Raw genomic sequence first — 24,295 nt, forward strand, 5'->3', positions numbered from 1 at the left:
TTGTTTTGCTAGAAAATATTACTGATTTCTCATTATCCTGAAAAACAAGGCTATGTATAATATTATAGAAAGCGACTGGTGATAACAATGCAATGAAAATAGTTATTTGTATATCTAGAGTGAAAAGTACTGTTTTTTCTCCCTGAGGGAAAAAGTTTGGAGCCGAAGGCAACAATTTTCCTGAGGGAGGAAAAACATTTTTCACTCATGATATACACAACATTTTTCACTCATGATATACACAACATTTTTCCTCCACCTACATTTTTATAAAAACTTCAAATAAAATATTTTTAAAAACGTACGTGACCAAACAATGTGTTGCAACATAATCTAAAAAGTAAACAGAAACAGCTGGCTTGTAATCACAGTTCTCCGCCGACAGCGCTATCTGTCGGCAAAAGTCGTAACAACAATGGCCGCCACAACTACAGCTATGAAGTTCCCATTACAAAATTGATTATTTAATAAGGAATATTTGTTGGCTGGTATTTTGAATAACATGGAATAAAAAAATTACATTTTTTTAGTATAGTGATATGAAGTTTGTAATAATTTTAGCATACAAACGTAAATTTCATATATTGATCAAATGTCTGGTTGAGGTATTGAATTTAGTTGGTTTAATGACTACTCTATATGCTTCCTCATCTGAGCTTAGACCTTCTAACCTATTACAATGTAAGTTTTTAAAGTAGAGATGCTTTGTTATTTAAATGGAGTCACTTTTACTCCCTAGGGAGTTTTTCTGTTTTTTAGTACCGAGAGCAAAAAAGTGACACTAGTATTATGTTTCAGGGAGTAAAGTAAGTACTTTAGACAGGAGGTGGAGGAAAACTATATTATAACTAGCTAATCGTGTTGCCTTTGCCTCACCAAGACAACAAAATTCAAATTTGTGAAAGAGCAACTCAAGTTTACATTGCGCTGCTATCACTTGTTCACTTTATATGTAAGCAGCCCAAGCTACATGACCGCTCTTTTTATGAATAGAATATTATTTTTACTGGAAATTATTTCAATTTCGGTTTCTTTCTTCGTTAAAAAATTAAAAGTTTTTAACTTGTATACAATGGTTATATTGTATCAAAATCTCATTACACATCTAAAAAAACCCGGGAATTTGTTCAATAATTTTATTGATCATAACATTGTAGAGTACATATAATTATTATGTGCAACACTCAATCCAGATGATGCAAGCTAATATAATTGCATAGATATACCGATTATAATAATTAATACTGGTCTGATAAGATTAAAATACATTCAAGGGTGATGAGAATTGTTCCAAGATCTTAGAAACGACTTGAAACTTGGGTAGAGATGACGGGACTTGATTCAAGAACTTAGAAAGGACTTGGAACATGAAATGGGAGATGGGAGTTAGTAAAAGGACTTAAAACTTGGAAATTGGTGGCGGGACTTGATGCAAGGACTTGGAACATGAAAGGAGTGACGGGACTTGGAACTTAGTAGTTGTGTTGTCGCCTGCGAGCTGCACGTTGCTTATCGAATCGCATTTCCATTTCTTCGAGGACTTTGGGCGTGTAGCGGACCACGAGCTTCACTGAGCCTTGTGCTTGTTTCAGCAATTCCACGGCCTTTTCGTGGTTTTCACCTTCAACCGACTGAAACAGACAACGGACATCTTTTAGAATTGAATTAACAAAATAGATGGGCTCAATAGATTCAATTCTTTATTGCCAAAATTTAACAACGTAACAAATCAAAGTTTCATAAATCAAACACTTATTACAAGAAAATAAAATTAACCACCCAGAACTAAAAAACTAAAAAATCATAATCAGCATAAGAAAAGTCTTTGACCGCTGGTGGGAGTCGCAAAAAGTCCGATTCAAAATAAAAACTAAAAAAATAACACAATACAAAATCAAGTTGATGATAAGAAAAAACTATTTCATATCACTGAAAAAAGACAAGAGTGATTTTTGAGAGAGAAAAAACAAAAAAGATTTTCCAATAGGAAAACTAAAATAAAACAGAGATTAGATAGGGTCATTAGTCTGTGCGCGCGGCTCCGACTCTACTAGCCGTTCTATAAAATTTGGGCTCGCTCACTCATCTACAAAATTTTCAGCTCAAATAAATATCACAACCAGAAAAACTAACTGATGTCTTCAGAAAGAGCGAGCCCCCTAACCCCCCACCACCACATTCACCCTACAGCGTAACATACATTAGTCCTGTCAAATTCCAGAAATTTTCTTGAGTTTGATCTAGAACTGAAATTTAAATTTTAATGATCGAGCGAAGTGAGTTCTGAGATTTAAGTCAACGGTTTTGCATTTCTCTTTATTTTTATGTATGTATATTTGTTCCGCAATTTGGCGAAACGCGACAATAGATTTCCATAAAACTTGACAGAAATGTTCCTTTATGAATTACGCGTCGTCGATGTATATGAAAGGTATTTGAAATTTTGCATTTCAAGGATAATATGAAAGGAAAAGAAATCTCCTTAATACTCCAATATGACTGTAAAAATTAGACTATAAAATAATTCATAATTAATCAGTTATCGATTGGATTGCATACAATGACACATGAAATTAATAACTCAAAGTAACATAGTATTTTCTCTCGATCTTTCTCTGCTTTCAACTCGGGCTGACCAGTTGACAGAGAGTATGTATCTCAAACTACTGTGTATCTTGTGTTGATTTGAATAAAATTATTGATTGGTTTATTGAAAAGGATGAAAGGAGATGTCACAACATATTTTATTGAAATTTCTAACGAGTTGATGATTAAAATTTTTGAATGAAGAGGATTTGCAGATTTCCATAGTGAGGCCCGTGAAATAAAAAGAGAAAGTATTTTTGGTTTGTACGGTACTGTACTGACCACTCCGTTGACGGACAAGAGTTGATCGCCGCGCTTGAGTCCGCCGTGCCGGTCGGCGACTCCACCGGGTATGATGCGCGAAATGTAGATGGGCGAGTTCTGCTCCTTGCCGCCCATCACGTTGAAACCCAATCCCTCCTCCGTCTTGGGCAGTTCGACGACACGCGGGTGCGCGTGCCCTTCGCTCGCCGCAAACGCCGCCACTGTCGCCTTCGCCGTCGCCGAAGCACGCACGTCCTGCGCGCCCTGCAAATCACACACATCACTGCTATTACTATTAACAGGCCTGAGCACCTTGAAAAAAAATAAGAAGAGGAAGACGAGAAGAAGAAGAAGAAGAAGAAAAAGAAGCAGAGGAGAAAGAAAAGGAAGGAATAAAACACGAAGAAAAAAAGAGGAAGTGGAAAAGGAAGAAGTAATTACGAAGAAAAAGAGGAAGAAGTAGAAAAGAAGGTGAAGAAGAAGTAGATGAGGAAATAAGAAGAGGAAGTGGAAGAAGAAAAAGAAGACGTAGAGGAAGGAGGAAAAGAAGAGGGAGTGGAAGAAGAGGTAGAAGAGGAAGGATAAGTGGAAGAAGAAGAGGAAGACGTAGAAATAGAGGAGGAAGAAAAAGTAGAAGAAGAAAAGAGGGAGTAGAATAAGAAGAAAAGGAGAAGTGGTAGTAGAAGTAGAGGAAGAATACGTAGAAGAAGAGGAAGGACAAGAAAGAGAAGAAAATGAAGAAAAAGTAGATGAGGAAGAGAAAGAAGGAGAAGATGCCGAGGAAGTAAAAGAAGAGTTAGAAGATGAAGAAAAAGAAGAAGCAAATCGTATTAGTGGCAAAAACGAAGCTACAAGTTGATATTGACATCTTACAAACCTCATATTTACACATTTTAGAATTCATACATTTTACTAAAATATTTGGAATCAAAACTGTTGTGTTTGAAAAAATTATTTGGTATAGGCAGATAGAATGTATTTACGTCCACACTACATTGGTGCTCACCGCACGATGTTAATGTTGGTAGGTCTATTATTTCATTCATTTTTTTCGGCTGATGATGTACACATCAACTCTATGTTTGAACATGGTAATGAAATGATCAACTTGTATGCTACATGATTGATTTAATGCATGCGATCTACTAAAAATGATTGGGGTCAAACTGAAGTGGGCTACAGTATTTGAAAAAAATCATCTGTCATCTTTTGCATTGAAGATATGTGTGATGATTCTTTTAAATATCACTATACTGTTTCATGTCAGTGATTTCAAGACACAGTTTTTAGATGTAGTAATGAGATGAACTAGTTGTACCGCAGTAATGTTCGACTAAATCTTAGTGTTCTTCCTTATCAAGTGATTTCTTTATTAAAAACTCCAATCTTGCTAATTTTGAAACAATGATATTGCAATAAGCAATGATATTGAAGAACAAGCATCTAGATTTAATCTCACCTGGACATCTACTGTTTCATAGACATGCTCGTAAACCTCACGTACTGAGTTTAAAAAGTCGCTCTGCAACACTTTCTGAAGTGCTGCTAATTTTGTAACGGGGACTTCACCACCTGAAATCAATACAATATTATATAGAGTAATGATTATATATTATTTACATGTGAATTATACTGTGGGAAACAAATGGATCAACGAAAGTTCAGAATTCTCCAAGTTGAAAATTTTGCACATAGTACCAAAAGGTTTAAATATTTCAAAAGTTTTCAATAGATCCGTAATTCTTAGAATTGGTTGGATCTTGTGTCTTTTATTTAATGCTTTTATCAATTTTTTCCTTTATAATTTTCCAATTGTCAAGTTTTTAGTAAAGACTAATTTTTAGGAGTGACCGTACCGTAGTCGAGTGGATTAGATGCTGGCTTTATAACTCAGAGGCCCGGGTTCAAATCCCGGCCCGAGCAAGATATTTTTCTCGGGTCACTCCCGTGCACTCCCGATGGACACGTCAAGTCGTCAGTCCCGGCTGCCTAAAAAACAGTCGTTAGGTCATGTCAGAGGCCCTGAAATTGATCAGGGGCGACTTGAAAACTCTGACATCAGACCTGAGCAAGCCAGGTCACTCGATATTATTTATATTATTAGTGAAGGCTACTTGTTCAATAGAAGCTTTAACATGCAATCTGAAGATTTTTCAAAATGATCAATATCTGTGATACCACTTCAAATACAATAGTTCACTTTCTAATAGGTAACATTCTTTCGTGATTCAATCATTCCTAAATACTCGTACAAATTCGATTTAAGAATAATGAACAATTATCATCTACATTTCATTGTATTACAATACTCAACACAGGAAAAGCTATTATTGTTGGCATAAACATTGTGAATTGTTCAGTAGGTACTTACTTTTTTGAAGTTTTTCCAAGAGTTCAATTGCTCTGCTAACATCTGAAACAATAAGATGCACATTGATAGGGTGTTTTAGAATTGTGGAATAATAATTCCCAAGTTGAATGAATCTTTTTTCCTAGCTGAATAAGGTTTTAACTTTTTGTTGCATTTAAAAGGCTGGGTACAGTCATTTGGCTAACTTAATTATGACTTATAGTTATACTTAAGTACCTATGATGAACTTATTACATTCAAAATGTATTTGGCATAAAAGAAAACAGGGAAAAGATTATAAGAGACAGGGAGAGAGTATAATACACCATGATCATATGAGCCTCCATCACAAATGTCCCGTTAACTCCAGCAACAAGAAACAGATTTGGGACAGGTTACCTTCTGAATGTGGCTTCATAGGGTCTTGATCATCAGTATGCTTTGCAACAAACTCAAAATACTTCATCAGTCTTTTTCTTATTTAGCTGCATGCGATTGACCTTAGATCATGAGTATGAATACTGCAGATGCTTCGCTGACTTCTCCAAGGTCAGCAGTGATGTATCAGGAGCTGAATACAGGAGAACTGAGCTGCTTTTGTCAGGGACATATATGAACATGCCCAAGTATTGAACCCTAAGGTACACCAAAATTCACATGGAATAAACATGAACAAGCCCCTCCCACAGACACCACCTGTACCTTATACCTTATTCTTTATCCATTAACCACACTGGATCGATGGCTACAAGTCACAATTAAAAACCAAATAACAAAAAACAATGATTGATCAAGATGGCCGTGATCAATTTAACTCTCACTTAGTTAACAACTTAGGGCAAGACCTTTTTTGTCTAACTGGTAATTTAGACAGATGGCATTTGAGGCAGGTTATAATTTAAAAATTCCTGGACATCATAATAAGCCCAGGCTCTCAAAAAACTGTTCACAACTATCTCGAAATCTCACTCCTGCAGGCAACCTGCTGAAGTAGCTTGGTGTTGAACTTCTGTAGCATACCCGCAATCTCAGAAGGTGCACGCTGGGGATGTGAAATAGCTCACTATGTTGTGGTGATGTACATCAGTCCAAGTTAGCAAATTTTATTGATTATTCTTGATAAACATAAAGCAAAGAATAGGGGAGTGTTTGACCACTGTTAGAATACCAACTCTCACAAAAATGGGCTTGCGATGTGCATGATGTTTCTTTGCAGTTATAATCCTAGCAGCCCGTGTTTGCAGCTTCATATGTCCACGACCTTGGCTGGATGACCGCACATAAGTAGACCACAAGAGATAATATGGCAGTCGAAAAGTGCTAGATACACCATGACCAGATATGCATCCGTCACATGTTCCTTTAGTTCAAGCAACAGGAAACAGATTCGAAAAACTCTTTTTTATGTGATATAAGACAAGTTCTGGATAACTGCAACGTAATCAAGTCATATGTGTTGGAGATATGAATATAAACACACAGCTTCGTCACCCACATCAACAACTACAGGATTATCAGAACTTTTGTTGTGAATATGGTCTTAAACATTGTATCAAAGATGCTACAAGAGATAGCTTCCTGTATAGACCATATTATGATCAATTTCGAGAAGCAAGTATAATTTATGAATTCAGCATCACAGACCACTTCAGCATAATCCTGGGATTGAAAGAAAGTACTTCTACTGATGTTAGCAGCAACGACAGCAATACACTTCGAAAATCCATAGATTTTATTAGAATAATACAGCAACTTTCTACAGAGAACTGGGAAGGCGTCATCAACGCTCAAGACACCAACATTTCCTACGAAAATTTTATCACCATCCTCAAAAAACACATAGAAGATGATACCAACTACTACCATCAACGTAAACGTCTTAAACCTATCAAACCATGGATCACAAGAGGACTAGTCTCAGCTATAAGGAGAAGGGATCTGCTCAACAGAAGGAGGAAGATGCGTCCTGACGACTTCGAATTAGCACAATACTATAGACAATATCGCAACACTCTAGCAACATTAATTAAAAACACAAAGGAAGAATATTATAGAACAAAACTAAATGGAGTACAGGACAATTTAAGAAAAACCTGGCAACTGATAAGGGAGGCAACAGATGCAGTGAAAAGGAAAGAGGGTACATTAAGTAAGATCATTATTAACAACAACATCCTGTAAATCGAAAATGATCCCGGAATCATTCTTGAGAAGACTAATGAGCATTTTGCAAACATTGGAGCGAATCTAGCCAATAATGTTGCAAATACACTTGAAAAGTCACTCCACGTTATAGAAAACGAATATAGACCAACTATAAACTCGCCATTTTCAATGTATTTTCAACCAGTTACAGAACAGGAAGTACTGGACACTATCAATACTCTTCAAAATGATAGTGACCCAGGGTTTGACGAAATTGACAACAGAACTCTGAAAGCAGTAAAAGAGCACATTGCAATACCACTAGCGGATGTTTTCAATAAGAGTCTTTCAAGTGGCGTCTTTCCAAATTCAATGAATTTGTATAAGACCCTTACATAAAGGTGGCGATAGATCTGAACTCAACAACTATAGGCCAATAGCATTAGTCAGTAATATTTCAAAGATCCTTGAGAAACTTGTAAAAAAGCGATTGGTTAATTTATCTTGAATCAAAAAACCTGTTGTCACCCAATCAGTATGGCTTCCGACAAAACAGATGCATCGATGATGCTATATTTGAGTTGACAAGGTCCGTAATTAACGATTTGGATAGCAAAGGCGTTTGCTACAGTATCTCATGGCATCTTACTGGAAAAGCTTCAGGCTATAGGTTTAAGAGGTGTTATCTCAGAATGGTTCAAGTCATATCTGGAAAATCGTAGGCAGAGTGTCAGGATTGGGAGAAACCTAAGTGCAGGAGATGGCCTTCCAGTTAGCTTCGAAGTACCGCAAGGAACCGTTCTTGGACCAATACTCCACCTCATCTTTGCCAACGAGCTGTGCTCTATGGATGTCGGTGGCAAGATTATCGCCTTCGCCGATGACATTGATGCCGATGACCGATTATTCTGGGGAACCAGCTGGGATGACGTCTTCAGGTCAGCTGAACTTGGAATGAGAAAAGTTACCTCCTGGCTCTTCAATAAAAGTCTGACGATTAATGCCTCAAAAACAAAATTTATTACTTTCTCTATGACAGATTTCAAGAAACCTTCTAAGCAGACAATCAAACTACGTCATTGCGAATTGGATAGTATGAATTGTAATTGTCCTTCAGTAGAGCACACAAACAATATAACATATTTAGGAGTCAAAATAGATGAATTACTTCGCTGGGATAAACACATTTTACATCAAACGGCTAAATTCAGAAAATTAATTTACAAATTCATCAAATTCTGCCACGTTGATCCTCTCTTCAAGGCTCAGAAGCTAATAATTTTGAGGATAATAGGACACAGTATAGTAGTACTGAAGGGAAGAGTAGATCTTCCCTTCAGTACTACCTACTATACTCGGAGCTCAGCATCAGACAGATTTACATTCACAGACTTCTAACATTCACCAAAAAGAATCCACAATTCTTTATAAATTATTTGAATCACCCGCAAGGAACACGCAAAAGGAACATGGACTTGGCAATTCCCAGGATGACAACATCAGCCGCTCAGAGTTCAGCCACATATTTAGGACCAAAGATTTTCAATAAACTGCCAATAGCTATTAAAGAAACCGTTCCAATCAATTCATTCAAATCGAAAACAAAAAAGTGGCTCCTGGATAATAGAATCAATCATGGAGAACAATTAGTTCTATGAAAATTTTCCATACTGTTTCATTCTTATTTTCTTAATGTTAATAGTTTTTTCCCCATAAATATTATAAATGTTTTGTATGTTAAATTTATTAAATAAAAATACTAAGAAATTGTCAAAAACCACAGATTTATTGATACTTAGAAATACCGGTTTCGGTTGTTACACCATTGTCAATCTCTGATAAACTAAAACTAAATACAAGAGCAGCAGAATTTATACTAGTAGGCAAGTACTGCTATTGGTCAAGGGCATGAGCCCCTACCATTGGCCCAGCTAGACAGTCTCCTCCCACTTAACGGTGTCACAAAATGGCGGCTTAAAAAACAGACATGATAACAAAATGTTTGATAACAAAGTGGGAGGACACTGTCTAGCTGGGCCAATGACAGGGGCTCATGCCCTTGACCAATAGCAATACTTGCCTACTAGTATAAATTCTGCTGCTCTTGTATTTAGTTTTAGTTTATCAGAGATTGACAATGGTGTAGCAACCAAAACCGGTCTTTCTAAGTATCAATAAATCTGTGGTTTTTGACAATTTCTTAGCATTTTTATTTAATATGAATAATAATTACCACAATATCAACTTCTCAACTACACAAGAAGTGAAAAATGTTAAATTTATCTAAAATTGCTATATCATAGGTTATCATTTTTTTTAATGTGAGTATATAAATGTGGTTTTCATGAACTTCCAATGACTCGCAAGATGTATCTTTATTAGAATTTTTTACCTTGGCATAATATCTAAAACAAAAGCAAGATTAGTGGCATCCCGACACATATTCATATATAGTGGGGGCCACATTTTCTTAGGTCAGTAAATAATCAACCAATTGTATTGATACTTTGTAAATAATTGTAGCTTAAATGCTTTATGTAATCATGTCTATATTTTGAACAAACTCTTCTGGTCGTGTTGTACGTCACTCGACCAGAGAAATTATTATTATTATTACTCTCTAGGTCACTTGCTGGATGTTGCTAGCTCTGCTGAGTTTTGAATCGAAGACAAAGTCTAGCAGCTTTACAGGTTCCTAATCATGAGGCAGGCTTAGCGACAAACTGCAGATGATGCTTCGTTTCTTGCTCAAAATAAGGTGAGAACGATTCATCTGGAACCATGAGGTTGAAAAGCGCTGATGCTTTTGCGACATCTCCAACACCCACAGAAGGTCAATGCCAGATGACAACAATGATGTATTGTCATCAAAGAGATTTAAGTTGAGCCATTGTCTTCCAGGTTTTTAATCATCACGATGGACAGGTTCAGCCCCAGTATTGATCCCCGAGGTTCCTTAAAATTAAAAGAGAGCGTACAGGAAGCAGCTCCTCTCAATGACTCCTCCTGCGTCCTCCCAGTCTGGTATGACTTGAAGATGTTTAGAGCTGAGTCAACAACCCCATAATAACGAAGCTTCTCCATCAGTAAGTAATAGTCAACACAGTAGAAAACTCTGCTCAAATCATACAAGTTCAGTGCGGGGTACTCATCATCCTCAAACACTGAACAAATCCGCTCAGCCAATCGATTTACTAAAACAACAACAGCCCCCTGTGGGTTGGGGAAGCTTTGAGTCGAACATCGTACTCAATAATGTGTTGAAAACCAGAATTCACCCACAGTATCCCTGTTTGTCGTGGGAGGCGACTAAAAGGGACCCCAAGGCAACTCCAGAAGTTGCCTTGCCTTCAAACCCACGGGATTCTGCCCCATCAGGGCAGTTTCGGAAGGGCAAAAAGAAAAACCCAAGAGACCAGAGATAGGTGAAACTCCAGGCACAAATGTAGGTCAAGAGGCTGAGTCGAGGGTGACCAGGTGCCCTAGAGGCAATTTGGCGACCCTCCTTCAGCGGAAGGACCTACAAAAAAGCCACGAGTGAAATTCACGTAGGTCACGAGTTTGTGGGTGGAGAGGCCAAAACTCACCACTGCTCAATGAAGGGCGGCCATTCAGGCAAAACTTCTTGGGAGAGGTGAGGCTTTTGACCCTGCAGAGTTTTGGAGGGGCAAAAAGAAAAACCCAAGAGGCCAGAATTGGGTGAAACTCCAGGCAGAAATGTGGGTCAAGAGGCTGAGTCGAGGGTGGTTGGGCGCCGGGCACCCTAGAGGCAGTTTTGCGTCCCCTCTCTCAGCGGAAGGACCTACGAAAAGGCCAGGATTGGAACTCACGTAGATCACGAGTTTGTGGGTGGAGAGACCAAGCCTCGCCACTGCTCGAAGAAGGGCGGCCATTCAGGGAGAGGTGAGGCTTTCGACCCTGCGAAGTTTTGGAGGGGTAAAAAGAAAAATCCCAAGAGACCAGAGATGGGTGAAACTTCAGGCACAAATGTGGGTCAAGAGGCTGAGTCAGGGTTGGCCGGGCGCCCTAGAGGCAACATGGCCACCCTTTCCTCAGCGGAAGGACCTTCAAAGAAGGCCAGGGGTGGAACTCACGTATGTCACGAACTATGGACTAATCAGTCTGAAGAGACTGCCAAGCATATCACACTAGATTGCGACAAGCAACCAGGTGATGAATGGGATGTTAGTTTAGGGAAAAACTCCTGGTTCTTGTAAAGAACACTGGTATTGGTTTGCCTTACTTACTTGGGAACACAATAAGCTTCGGTTGACGTGTGGGGTTCTTTGAACCTTTGGATCCTTGAATCCGTTCCTTCGAAAAAAATAAAGAATACTAAAACAACAGTTGACCTATGGGAGGTATGGGACTTGAGTAAAGTTTATTTCTTTCAAAGTGCAAATGATTTTCTAAGTTGGAGGTTGATGTGCCACAGTCAAGCAAGATTTCATATAGAAGATTGTCATATTCGACTCTAAAAGCACAGTTTAGCAACATTTTTAATTGGGAGCACAGGATGCCACATCATAGCAGTCGGATTCCCTGCACAAGTCGCATGACTAACCAGAGTATTGTAAATACTCTTGAATATAATTTTAAGGTGGCACTTGATGACTACTTTTAGAAATTGGAGTCATGGTTTTCGACCTAAAGCTTTATAGGCTAGGTTATGTTTGTCACCTCAAAAACTCAAAATATTTTAAAAAGCAAAAACCAACCAACAGTATTTGATATTCAAATTTATAGGAGAGACTGCTATTAAGAGGAAATGAAATTGAAAATAGATTATTAAAGTTTAATTTTTAGTTGTATTGATATTGAAAATAATTAATATACAACCACAATAATAAAAATTACTAACCTCTGGCCAAAGTTAATGGTTCACCAACGGCAGCCATTTGAAGTTTTGTAAAATGTACAAGATAAAATAAGGATTTATTTTAAACGCTTTTTCAAAAATCAAAAAGTAAATTAATTTGATAGGTTAGAATTTGTATTCAAGTCAAGAAAAATGTCAATATTCAATAAAATATCAGCTGTAGGACAAGCCCTCATCGCTCATCAGCTGAATCTCAAGGTTTTTGATTCCACCATAGAAAAAGTAAAAAATACTCTACAATTTCAACGCGTTTGAATTAAGCATTCTAGTATTATTATTATTTTTGAATTTTTGTAATAGTTTTGGATTCATGCAGTAAAATAAATTCCTCCAAAAAAATTTTAATTAGTTTTGTGTAGACGAAAATATAACAGCTGTGGACTGAACAGCTGATGGTGTTTGATAGATAAAGTAAAGATGAGTGAAGGAAACCTCATAAACTGCAAGTGCTAGAATTTGTAGTAATTAGTACAAATACAACACTTTTTCATCATGAAAACGAAATAGTTGATTCAAATAAGCTTTAACTAAAAATTCTCTTTACTTAGTCTTTTATTCTGTGATAATAATTGTAAGTTTTAGATATTTAAGTAAAATGTACGACTCTCCTAGTTCTCTTCAAGACGTGTGCGTAGATTTCATATGTGATCATTTAATAAATTTATTTAGAGATTTATCTGAAATTGAATATGGAACTCATTCATCAAGTAAACATCTTGATGCACAAAAAGGTCTGAAGATTTTCTTCAAAGATAAGGATGTATATTTTCATACAGAAATATCTGAGCACCTACTCACTAGTCTGTGTACAAAAGGAAAGTTGACAGACTTTGAGATGACATTATTTGATGTTGGGACAACAAACCTCAGGTAAATGTATTTTTTTATTATCATTCGTTATTAACTTCTTATACCGTAATTTAAGTTTTGTTAAGTTAATGGGGTTTTCATTTATTATCAGTGTGGCAAGTATGATAATGTTTATTTTATTGAATGCTATTATTTGAAGTAGGCCTACTATAGTTTGTATTCAGTAACCGTGTGCTTTTTGCTGAGGCATTCAGTATTGATTTTTAATCTAATAATCTCCTTATATTGCAAAATTTCAGTTGTAAATCTCAAAATAGGGAATTCAGTAATTTATTTTTCTCTATCCATGACCAGCTCTTGCTGGATAGAATGCGTCACTAAGTAAAACTTTGAAACACAACATTGAGATGGGTGGCAGTTGAAGTGAACTTAATGAACTCTGTATTGCCTCCTCATTCAGGGAATAAAGCGGCAGGTTCACAAGCTTTGCCCGAAGCACTTTCTCAAATATCTTTACTTCTTGCACACGGAGACTCACTGGCATCCTGTTGAATATTTTTAGTGCACTGACAGGGAAACTACTTTGTGACCGTGTGAGTCTTGCATGAGGTAGATCAATGTCAGCCCGCTGTCTTGTGTTGTGATCGTGCACCTGTCCTCTTTGAAGATAGGTGTGCTGTCCTCTTCTCAACAGTGACAGGGAGCTAAACAGACCGTCATGATCTTGAGTCTCCTGAAGATCGGCGCACAATGTTCAAGGCGATGAGAAGCAGTGATGATCCGGAGAAACTTTTTCTGCAGGAGCAATATCCTTCTGCAGCTACCTGCATGACCCCACAACACAATACCATAGCTGATATGGCTGTGGAAGAGGCCGTGGTATGCTGTTACAAGGTACTCCTGGGAAACATGACTTCTCAGCATACGCATTAGAAAGGTTACTCTTAACAGTCTATTACATCATGTCAATATGTGGCTCCCATGTTAGTGAGGCATGAACCCAAGCAGCTACACATTACAATCCCCAAAGGTTGGTGGATTCCGCTGAAGAGTCTTCCTCTCATTCATTGACAGGATGTTCACTTGAAACCAAGCACTGGCAGCCTTCAACAGCTGGGCAGACTCCTGGATTGCTGCATTAACATTACTTTTCCTGGCAACCAGAGTTGTGTCGTCTGCAAAAAGGAGGGCATTCCCTTCCAGCCTGAGGTCGTTGATAAAAATCAGGAAAAGGAGAGGCCCGAGGATGGAACCCTGAGGCACGCCGCAGCACACATACTGAGCATCAGACACAGCACCACCAATGGACACCACCTGCTTCCGACAATCCAAGTAATTCTTCAGTGTACTGAGGGCCACATCACAGACTCCATATCTCTCAAGTTTCCAGCAATATGCAGTGAGAGACACAATCAAAAGCCTTTTTCAGGTCGCACAGAGTGATGAACCTCCATTGCTCTCAGCATGGTTTCAACCAAGCTGCGAACAGCATCTGTGGTAGATTACACGGTATCTTATTATTCAAGTTTCACATTATTATTTAATTTAAAATAGATAGCATATCTGTCATTTCTATAAAAAAAAATGTAACTTGAATATTGTATTTCTCTAAAAATGTACGTTTTGTTTTAGATTGTCTTAAATTTCCAATTTATTTAAATGATTTACCCAATAAGTTGAATAACTAAGATATTGTATGTTTTAGTTTGTCTCAAATTTCCAATTTATTCAAACGATTAACTCTATATATTATTTGTTGACAGACGGGTTGTAATGCCAGACGCGAGCCGTTTGACCACCAAAGGACTGAGAATGCTGAGAGGGCATAAGATCACAGACTTGGAGGCGTGTGGCTTGAAAGTAACTGTGAACGATTTGATTGGCTGCTTGGGAGAGTGGACACTGCAAAATCTTCGTTCTTTGAATGTTGCTCGCAGTACATTCACGGAAGGATCAAAGTAAGCAATACTAACAACTCACCAATAAACAGCTTAATTTCAGCATTAATGTAAACCTTATCTGAATTTGATTGTAAAATTCGTATTGAATGGTCAAAGGTAGTTACTATCAGTATGGCACAAAGAAAGTATCAATTCACCAGTAGATATAGCTTATTCAACAGTAATGTAACACCAATATGAATTCAAATTAAGTAAAAAAGAATAATCTTACAAAGAAGTGACAACTCAAAAATTTAGTAAAGGGAGTAAATTATGACAAAGAGCCCTAATCACTTGACTATGGAAATGACATAACAAGTAAGCAACAAACCCAATATTTCAGTTGTTATAACTCATCAGATCAGTATACCTTCACAATAAAATACTTGTACCCAACTTGAACGCCGTTCAATTCTGGAGTTGAAACTTTGAGTCACTCAACAGTCAAAAATACACATAAGCATGCGACTATTAAATCAATGCACAGTAATGTTCTCGTAAAATATTTGTTGTTTGTCTGTTTTTAGACAGGTTATGTGGAAAATATTTTGGTGTGGAGCCTTTCTATTCTTATTAATGTAAAATGAACGTTATTGGCAATTCCAATATTTTGAATTATTACAGGATCACGGGTTTGTGTCGAAAAAAATGTGTTAGTTTAAATAAGAAATCATGATCCTTTAATTCCCCTCAAAGTGGTGAAAAATATCATTACTATTTCTCAATTAGAGAATGATTGGTGCATGTATACAGGTGAAACACTAAGGGTTTGAAATCAATGATTAATAATATTATAAATAATTGAACCCGTATGAATTATTCACGAATCGTGTAATGATTTACATGTGTAAATCACAATATTTACGCCTATGTTCATGAACAACTCATGAATGAGAAAAAAATTTCTTCAATTATGTGACATGATGGAATGAAAAATGAAAAAATTGTTTGTTTCAGGTATTGTGTAGTTGTAGCACTTTCTAAACTACATGCCTTGCAGTCGCTTGACGTGAGTGACACCGAGTTCAATCGTCACGGCCTCGAGATAGTCGTCGAAGATCTACCACTGCTTGAAAACTTGAACATCTCGTTGACACGAGTTGATGACATCTCTTCGTTGAGAAAATGCCGACATCGACTGAAAAACTTGGCTATGTACAATCTTAAGGTATTTGAACATTTCAATTGTACTTCATTTAGGGTACATGCGTTTCATTTAATACGAGTATGTTTCTGCCACTCCATTAACTGAACCAGGTGATTTCGTTTAGTTAGAATAAGTACGACTCTTAACGCTTTTATTTGACATATTATATAGACTACAATACAGTAATTCATCAATGTTGTTTTCCATCAAGAACTGCTTACTATTACATAACTTTTTTGTTGTTAAAAACTTCTTCAATAAATGAATATATTCTTACTGTGACAACGAGCTCTTTCGGCAGGTCCGCCATCTTCCTGGTTGTGCAGTTGTGAACTCGTTGTCACAATAAACGAAAAGATTCATTTATTGAAGAACTTTGACTGTTAGTCGTTCTATTTAATAACAAAACACTAACTCAATAAAGCTGTTAAATACAGCGCGGCTAGAGTCGTCGCTTAGGAGTTGGACCTTTAGACAAACAATACCAATAAGATCGAATTCTATTCGGGAGTACAAAGGCAAAGGAATGGAAATTTAGAAGCGAATAAGAATCTTCATTAAAATCTACAGCTTGAGTATTTAATCGCGAATTAGACTGCACACTCCATAAGATCTACCTATCTTGCTAGTCGTGTTGCTATCACCTTATTGAACTTATTATGAACAACACTATTCAACTTTGTATGTTTTGAGAGAGCAACTCAAGTTACCGTCGTGTAGATATCACCCAGGTGTCTTCTGTAAGTGTATGTTAACGATATCCTATGTTGTGTAATTTGAAAGTATGATGAATTGGGAATAGAAAGGAAAGGCTGATGAGTTTTTATGTTTTCTCAAAGAGGCTCCACACGGCCCCAAACCCGGCTGGAGATCGCCCTATCTCTTGGAGTCATAGATTCATCCAATCCTGTCATGTATCTATATTTATGTAGCATATTTCAAGAAATACATTAATGTATAGCTAGAAAAGCTTAGTCAATGTTTCTAGGAACCAAATTTTGAATTCATTGCAGTACTCGTCTGTAGAATGTGTGCTTTTGTCCGAACTTATCAACTTCACACCTACTAGTCTTAATAACTTGATAAAAGTAGGTTTTTACTCATACTCACCCTATTTGAGTGTCTCGTGGATTGAGAACATCCACAATTTGAGGTGATGCACTTTTTACTACTGAATTGTTTTGCAGGTTTCTTCGAGAGAAGATATCCTACTAGATCTCACCGAGCTGAGGAGTCTGGACATGTCCGAAGTGAAGGACTCTCAGCCCCTCGATGAATTCCTGTCGTCGACTGAATCGAAAATGAGCGAGTTCATAATCAGACCAAACTCATTCCCCTACATTACTGCTTTAGATATCTCAGGTGAGCCAAATACTCCAAGTTTAACGTAATCCTAAGTTAAAGCTATGGTTCAAGCTATGAGCCAAGTACTCCTTGGGCCCGTATGCTCAACAGCAGTTTAAGCCAAGTTTAACATAATCTGTAATGTAATAAAGGAAAGAATAGGCTTATAAACATACGGGATAGGAGATTCACGGATGACGCATCATCACGTCTGATTTACTGGACTGATAAACTTGAAATTTTGCATATAGATTCTCAATTTACCGAGGATGGTTATAGGGCTATTTTATATTCTTCAAGATTTCAGCAGGTCAAGTATTAAGTTTGTCAAGTTCCTATTTGGACCCTTGCGGAGCACGGGTTACTTGCTATTCCTAAATTTAATAAAGCTATGGCTCAAGCTATGAGCCTCATTAATACTCCTTCGGCCCGTTTGCTCGATATCAATTTGAGCCAAGTTTAACTTAATCCTAAATCAAACTGTGAGTCAAATACTCCTTGGGCCCGTTTTCTCAATAACACTTAAAGTCTAGTTCAAATTGATCATAAATCAAGCTATGAGCCAAATACTCCGTGGGCCAGTTTCCAGTTTCCTCAATAATAGTTAAAGCCAATCTTAACTCAATCCTAAATCAAGCTTAGAGCCAAATAATATATTCTTCTATCCTCTAGTTTCTGTATTGCTATACTAAGTAAACTATTGTATTCTCTGTATATTTTCAGGTGCATTCTCAGGTAAAGATGAGTTATCAAGAGTAGAATTGAGAAACTTCATCAAAAATCATCCACATTTAAGGTTTCTTGGTCTAGTCCAGTCGGATGCTTGCTATGACGAATGCTTCACGAATCCGAAACACCCTGACTACAGACCTCAATTGAAGGTAATTAGCTAATTAGGAAAAATTATATAGTTGGGGTTGGGGTACAAACATATAATAGATTTACTTATTCAATGTCCTTAAGTATCCTGAGAGTAAATTAACATTGCATTTATATTTTCATACTGTTCAGTTATTGCTTTTTCGAAAGTATTTATTTCTTGAGTTTGTAAACTCTGATAAATAATTTCCCTAGTTAGTTTGTGTGACTAATGATCGAATTTCCACCAATTTCCCTCTATTCTGAGGCAAATTTTGCTTTTCCTCTTTTTCTAGTTTCTACTTTTGTTAAATTTCAGTATTTCTGTTACTCAATCTAATTATTTGTGAATTCAATTCCATTATTTATCTCACTCAATTTATTTTGGTATTGGTATCACAACATCATTTAGAGTACAGGCCTATTAATCTTAATTTGGGAGAGAAACAGTTTTCGGAGTCTTTATCTTATTTTATTCTTTATTGATTCATATAATAAGTACATCATCGAAATGATAGGGAGAGAAAAAATAAGGTAACCTTGTGCTATTCCTCTCCCAAATTTACATAATGATTAAACATAGTGATTAATTCTGTTGTTTCTTTCCCAATCATTGTTCCTCGACTTTGTGCTTGGGTGAATGAAATAGATAATCTGTTCAATTCATTTTTCATATATGTTTATCGAATTTCAGGTTGCAGGCACTGCGACCGAGGAGCAAATACTTTTAGCATTGAAAAGATATTCTTCAAGGTACCTATTTGTGCAGAAGTGTCTGTACAACCTTTTCAGACTAACGCCCACTTTCGACGACGCCAGGGTTGACGTTATCGAGGTATGTGCCTGTACTTGAGGTAAGTAGAGACCAATACTTGATGCGAATATTTTTATCAGTATCCAACTTATACATTTGAACTGGTAACGTAATGACACTGGATTGTCCAACATTAATTCCCTGACATTATCTATACATGAACTCATATGTTCGTTTACATAATTATAAAATGGAGTCAATAAATCTCAATATTTTAATAGATATAATAGGTATTTCACAAGATTTGTAGCAATTTGAAAATTTGACATTTCATCTCAAATTCTAAAATGGTGGACCAGCAGTTCTTTCACGTGAATTGAATTCAGTTAAAAATAAATTATTTCGAAACTTATTAGGTGTGTTTAAAGAAGCCGAAGATTTCAAGAAATTTATCCTCCGGCAATTGGTGTAACGGTGTAGCGGTGAACTCTTCGGTTCCAGGCTATCTTCTATTTTTACTTTACTTCTATCTCTTTCTTTCATCGTTTTGTCAATTCCTATTCTCTGATAAGAGTTTCTAGGAAGCTATTAAAAACAAACAAACTTTCCTTTTCTTCCTTCTCTTTCTCTTATTATTCTGTTAGAATTGGTTAAAATTGAACAATGGCATGTTGTGTTGTGGTGTATCAGCTGGTGCTGCCAGGCATGCAGGCTCACCCGCAGGCGTTCGCCGTGCAGATGGCGGCCACCGCCTGCCTCTACAACCTGACCAAGGGTGAGCTGGCCGGCAAGATCCATCCGCGCATCCTGGCGCGCATCGTCGACCTCTCACTCGTCGCCATGGAGACCTTCCCCGAGCACTACCAGCTGCAGAAGAACACACTGCTCACGCTGTGTAGCGATCGCATTCTCCAGGTATGTCCTTCACATTTCAATTCCAATTTATTCACAACACACAGAACATGCATCACGGAAAAACAATATACAATAAAACAATTACAAAAATAGTTGAAAACCATACAACACAATAAAAACATGATAAATTGTTAAACTGATTTTTGTTTTCAAAACAAAGTTCATAGATGGCTTAGAGGTCTTATGCCTGACTATCTAGAGACCTTATTCAGTGTGATTTCTTGGTTAAATTACTCTGATAATGATGGTTATGCATTGGGAAAATGATCTGGAATTGGAAAGTGAGCATGGTGAGTATGAAGTGTGAGTGATGGGTTGCTAATTTTTCTTTCTTTTTTATTTCTATTTTTCCACTTCTCTATAAATTCATCAGTTATTAGATATTCATTTCTGCTTGCAGACGCAGAGGATTGAACTCTTAGCAAGCAGTATTTTTTAATCCACAAATTAGTCCTGGTTTAACCTATTGTATTTTTTTGTCTAAAATTATTTTGTTTTAAAACACAATTTTAACTATTATGTACTTATTAATTGTTAGCTTATTAATCTCATCTTGTTGAGCGGTTTGATCTTTTTACTTTCCTTGCCCTATTACCATAGGTAAGGAAAGTATTGGTTTGCGAAAAAAATTAAGGTACCCCAATTTGTAAATTTCTATACGTTTCGAGGTTCCCTGAGTCCAAAAAATTGGTTTTTGGGTATTGGTCTGTATGTGTGTGTGTGTGTGTGTGTGTGTGTATATATGAGTGTATGTGCGTCTGTGTACACGATATCTTATCTCCCAATTAACGGAATGACTTGAAATTTGGAACTTAAGGTCCTTCCCCTATAAGGATCCGACACGAACAATTTCGATCAAGTGCAATTCAAGATGGCGGCTAAAAAGGCGAAAATGTTGTCAAAAACAGGGTTTTTCGCGATTTTCTCGAAAATGGCTCCAACGATTTTGATTAAAGTTATACCTAGAATAGTCATCGATAAGCTCTATCAACTGCCACAAGTCCCATATCTGTAAAAATTTCAGGAGCTCCGCCCCATCTATGCAAAGTTTGATTTTAGATTCTCAATTATCAGGCTTCAGATACAATTTAAACAAAAAATTTCGAGTGGAAAATATTAAGCATGAGCATCTCTACAATTAATGTCCAGTAACATTTTCACCTAAAATTAAAAATAAGCTCGAAATTCGAGAAAATGTGATTATCCAATTATTGCAAACTGTTGGCAACTGTTGATTCTATTAAATGATTCACTATGAAGAGATAGCAGACCTCGTATGTCTCCAACGTTATTGTCCTGTCACCAGCTGGCTTGGATCTTTGTTTATAAGTAGACTTGATATGCGCGAGAACACTAGCGTCAGGTGATCAAATCATAACGGCAACGAAAGTTGTGTGAGTGCGCCACACCAGATTTTTTTCTTTTTGCTTATGATTTGTAAATATTGTAAATTGGATTAAATAAATTTGAATTTGATTTCAATTTAAATGTCAATCAACTCTCTGTACAGCAAATATTAAAACCAAATATCTTGTACATTTCTAGCCTTCAGCTCATACCATATACATCTTTTTCAGACTAGCTCTGGCATTGGAAAAAATCAATTTCTTATTAATAACTTCATCGATTTCACACCTACTTTTGAAACAAATAGGTTTCTAGCATGTCAGAAATTTGACTGTAGTACTACTTATTAGTAAATCCTTTATTTTTTATACAAATTATTTTGGAAATAAAGCAGATTGATCATGATAATTCTAACCAGCAAAAGAAACCAGTTGTAACGACTGGTCTGATATTTGCAATCCATTATATTTACTGTGTTAAGAAATTTGTTCACCTATGTATTTTAATTTTGCTTTCTTGACTGTATATTGAACTCGTATGGTATGTTGTGTTGTAGGATGTGCCCATCGACAAGTATCGTTGTGCACGATTAGTGCTTAACTCGTTGTGCGCATTCGACGACGCATCCATGAACCGCATGAGCGTCGCCATTTGCAGTATACTGGGTGAGTCAGCGAGCACTAATATCAATCAATTCCACTTTATTTCTGCGTAAAATATTACAAAATAAGTATAATTAGTAGAAAAAACTAGAACACAATAGAATAATAATGTGTTCTACAAACAAAGATATACCAATCAAACAAACTAATTGAGTCACATTCACTTACCTATCACACATCAAATTGGTGATTATATTGTGAACTATCTGGCCCGGCGAACTTCGTACCGCCAAATAGTTAATGCATCTCATGGCAAACTTTAGCTGGATGCACACCTGAGGAGGCGCGATGCGGCATTTTTCATCCAGGTGCTTCTTGCTTATTATTGGTTTGAATGGAAGAACTCACACACACTGAATCGGGCATGGCGTGGAACGGTGTGATAAGGCAATCTCCATAAGATCAACACTTTGTATCACCAAGCCGCGCCTCCTCAGGTGTGCTTAGCCTTAGCTTAATCTGATGCCTTATATTTTTATGAAAATTATCCAACAATCAGTATTTGCATTCATATCTCAATATGGACTTCCTATGTGCTTAGTAAGTAGTGCAGCAGTTTGTATTTGTAGTTATAGTTTACTGCAGCTTGCTGGGAATTGAATGGTATATATCTCCTTGCTGCTGATTTTCCCGTGCATATTCTAAATTTACAGCATTTCGAGTTCTACGACCCAAGTTTGGACGTCGTTCGTACCGCGGCATTATTAAGAATTAAAATTTTTTGAATCAGTAGAAAGAAAATTGAAAACCAGATCTATCGACGGCTGTTGGATGACGCAAATGATTATAACAGCTGATTTTTATTTCTGTATGTGGCCAGCTCATAAATCTTCTCCCATAAGGATTACATGTAAACTTTGAAGGACCGTAGGATAGAGTCCTGAAGTCGGATCATAAATTTGTCAGGTCATAAACCTGGTCCTGAACATAACGAACACAACTAAAAAAATCATCAAATTCGGTGCACACATAAAAAAGTTATTGAATGTCAAAATTTGAGGCTCGAATTTTATTTATATAGATACCGAATTATTAGTATAACAATTGCATTGGAAAAATAATTTATTACCGGCATAAGGCTTAACTGTTATAATCTGCAAGTTTGCTTCCTAAAATAATGTAAAAGTAATAAACATTATTGTTCAATTATAATATTATACTATCATACAAAAATGAAAAGTTGTGAACTTGGGAAATTATGTTTCACCTAATTGTTGAAAGTGTTGAATATGAGACCAAATGTCACAATAAGTGCTCACCAACACTTTTCACGATAAAATCTAATAGCTAAGCTATTAAAGTAGGCCTATTTATTCATTTAATTTTGCTTGCTTGATTGCATTGGTATTTTCAAATAATTGAATTATTGATGTGCGGGCTTCGCCATTCTTAATGTCTTGAATTTCGCATTGAAATCATGACACCCTTCATATTTTGACAAGAAATAAACACACATTAGGAACGGTGGTCCAAATTTTTATCCAAAGAAAAGTAGCATTTCAATTTAAGTAAAGTCCTCAATACCACACACCAAGCATTATATTATTAATGTCACCATTATGTCAACTATGTAATGTCGTGTTATGATGGAGGGTTTGATTGAGGAAAGGTTAATAAGATTGGTTCACGTTTGAGGAAAGTGGATTCAAAGTCGGTAATGGCATATCCTGAGATAAATGCACAGCTTTATAGCGGATGAAATTCTGAACTATTTTATATAATATATGATATGAAATATTTAGCAGTTTTGATACTTTTTGTATAGTTTATAGTTCAATGAGTTTCTTGATTGTTTGATACTTTGACATCCAGTGATCCCGGTAAATTTAAAATGTAATCATCATAATTAAAGCTTGTTTATTGTTTGATATATTTCGATACTTGTTTATCCGGTATGTTTATCATAGTCATCGTTCTATTTACCTAATCATCGTTCTATTATTTTCTAATTATCATACATCGTTCTATAATCATAGATGGATAATAGTAATATATCAGATTTTCACCGCTCTTATACTGCAGGAGTAGTGCCTCCTTGAAGCAATTGCATATGACGAATAAGTAAAGTATGTAATCATCATAAATTAGAATATAGTGATTTGTTGTTTGCAGCTGCGAAAATTTCGACAAGCGAGACATCTCAACTGGGCGCCCAGCCTCAGTACATGCGCAAACTGCTGGAACTGGTGCGAGGCAAGATGGAGACCAACACCGTCGACATCACCATGAAGTTCACCCTCAGTGCGCTCTGGAATCTAACAGGTCAGACTGTCACAAGTTCACATTGTGCAATT

General features: G+C 36.6%; 2 protein-coding genes across 3 annotated transcripts in view; one reads left to right on the forward strand and one right to left on the reverse strand.

The window, feature by feature from the left end:
- Positions 1 to 1,122: 1,122 nt before the first annotated feature.
- Positions 1,123 to 12,585, reverse strand: LOC111050477 (protein lin-7 homolog C-like). The gene is made up of 5 exons (XM_022336812.2): positions 12,207 to 12,585; positions 5,222 to 5,263; positions 4,310 to 4,422; positions 2,869 to 3,114; positions 1,123 to 1,631 (listed from the first exon to the last, which is right to left on the reverse strand). Exons 1-5 carry the CDS (start codon positions 12,241 to 12,243, stop codon positions 1,473 to 1,475), a joined length of 597 nt encoding a protein of 198 aa, XP_022192504.1. The 5' UTR covers positions 12,244 to 12,585; the 3' UTR covers positions 1,123 to 1,472.
- The window catches only part of LOC111050480 (protein zyg-11 homolog B), a 37,352-nt gene continuing 25,633 nt past the window's right edge, over positions 12,577 to 24,295 (forward strand). Inside the window, exons 1-9 of one of the 2 annotated variants that reach the window (XM_039431046.1) lie at positions 12,577 to 13,094; positions 14,798 to 14,992; positions 15,932 to 16,142; positions 17,309 to 17,483; positions 18,189 to 18,346; positions 19,018 to 19,158; positions 19,768 to 19,992; positions 21,896 to 22,004; positions 24,114 to 24,263. In XM_039431046.1, the coding sequence (XP_039286980.1) occupies positions 12,820 to 13,094; positions 14,798 to 14,992; positions 15,932 to 16,142; positions 17,309 to 17,483; positions 18,189 to 18,346; positions 19,018 to 19,158; positions 19,768 to 19,992; positions 21,896 to 22,004; positions 24,114 to 24,263 (1,639 nt within the window). In that variant the 5' untranslated portion in view covers positions 12,577 to 12,819. The remainder of the gene's footprint in view (positions 13,095 to 14,797; positions 14,993 to 15,931; positions 16,143 to 17,308; positions 17,484 to 18,188; positions 18,347 to 19,017; positions 19,159 to 19,767; positions 19,993 to 21,895; positions 22,005 to 24,113; positions 24,264 to 24,295) is intronic. The other variant, XM_039431045.1, reaches the window with a different exon arrangement.

This window comes from Nilaparvata lugens, chromosome 6 (assembly GCF_014356525.2).
Source record: "Nilaparvata lugens isolate BPH chromosome 6, ASM1435652v1, whole genome shotgun sequence".
In the NCBI taxonomy this organism is placed as follows: Eukaryota; Metazoa; Arthropoda; class Insecta; order Hemiptera; family Delphacidae; genus Nilaparvata; species Nilaparvata lugens.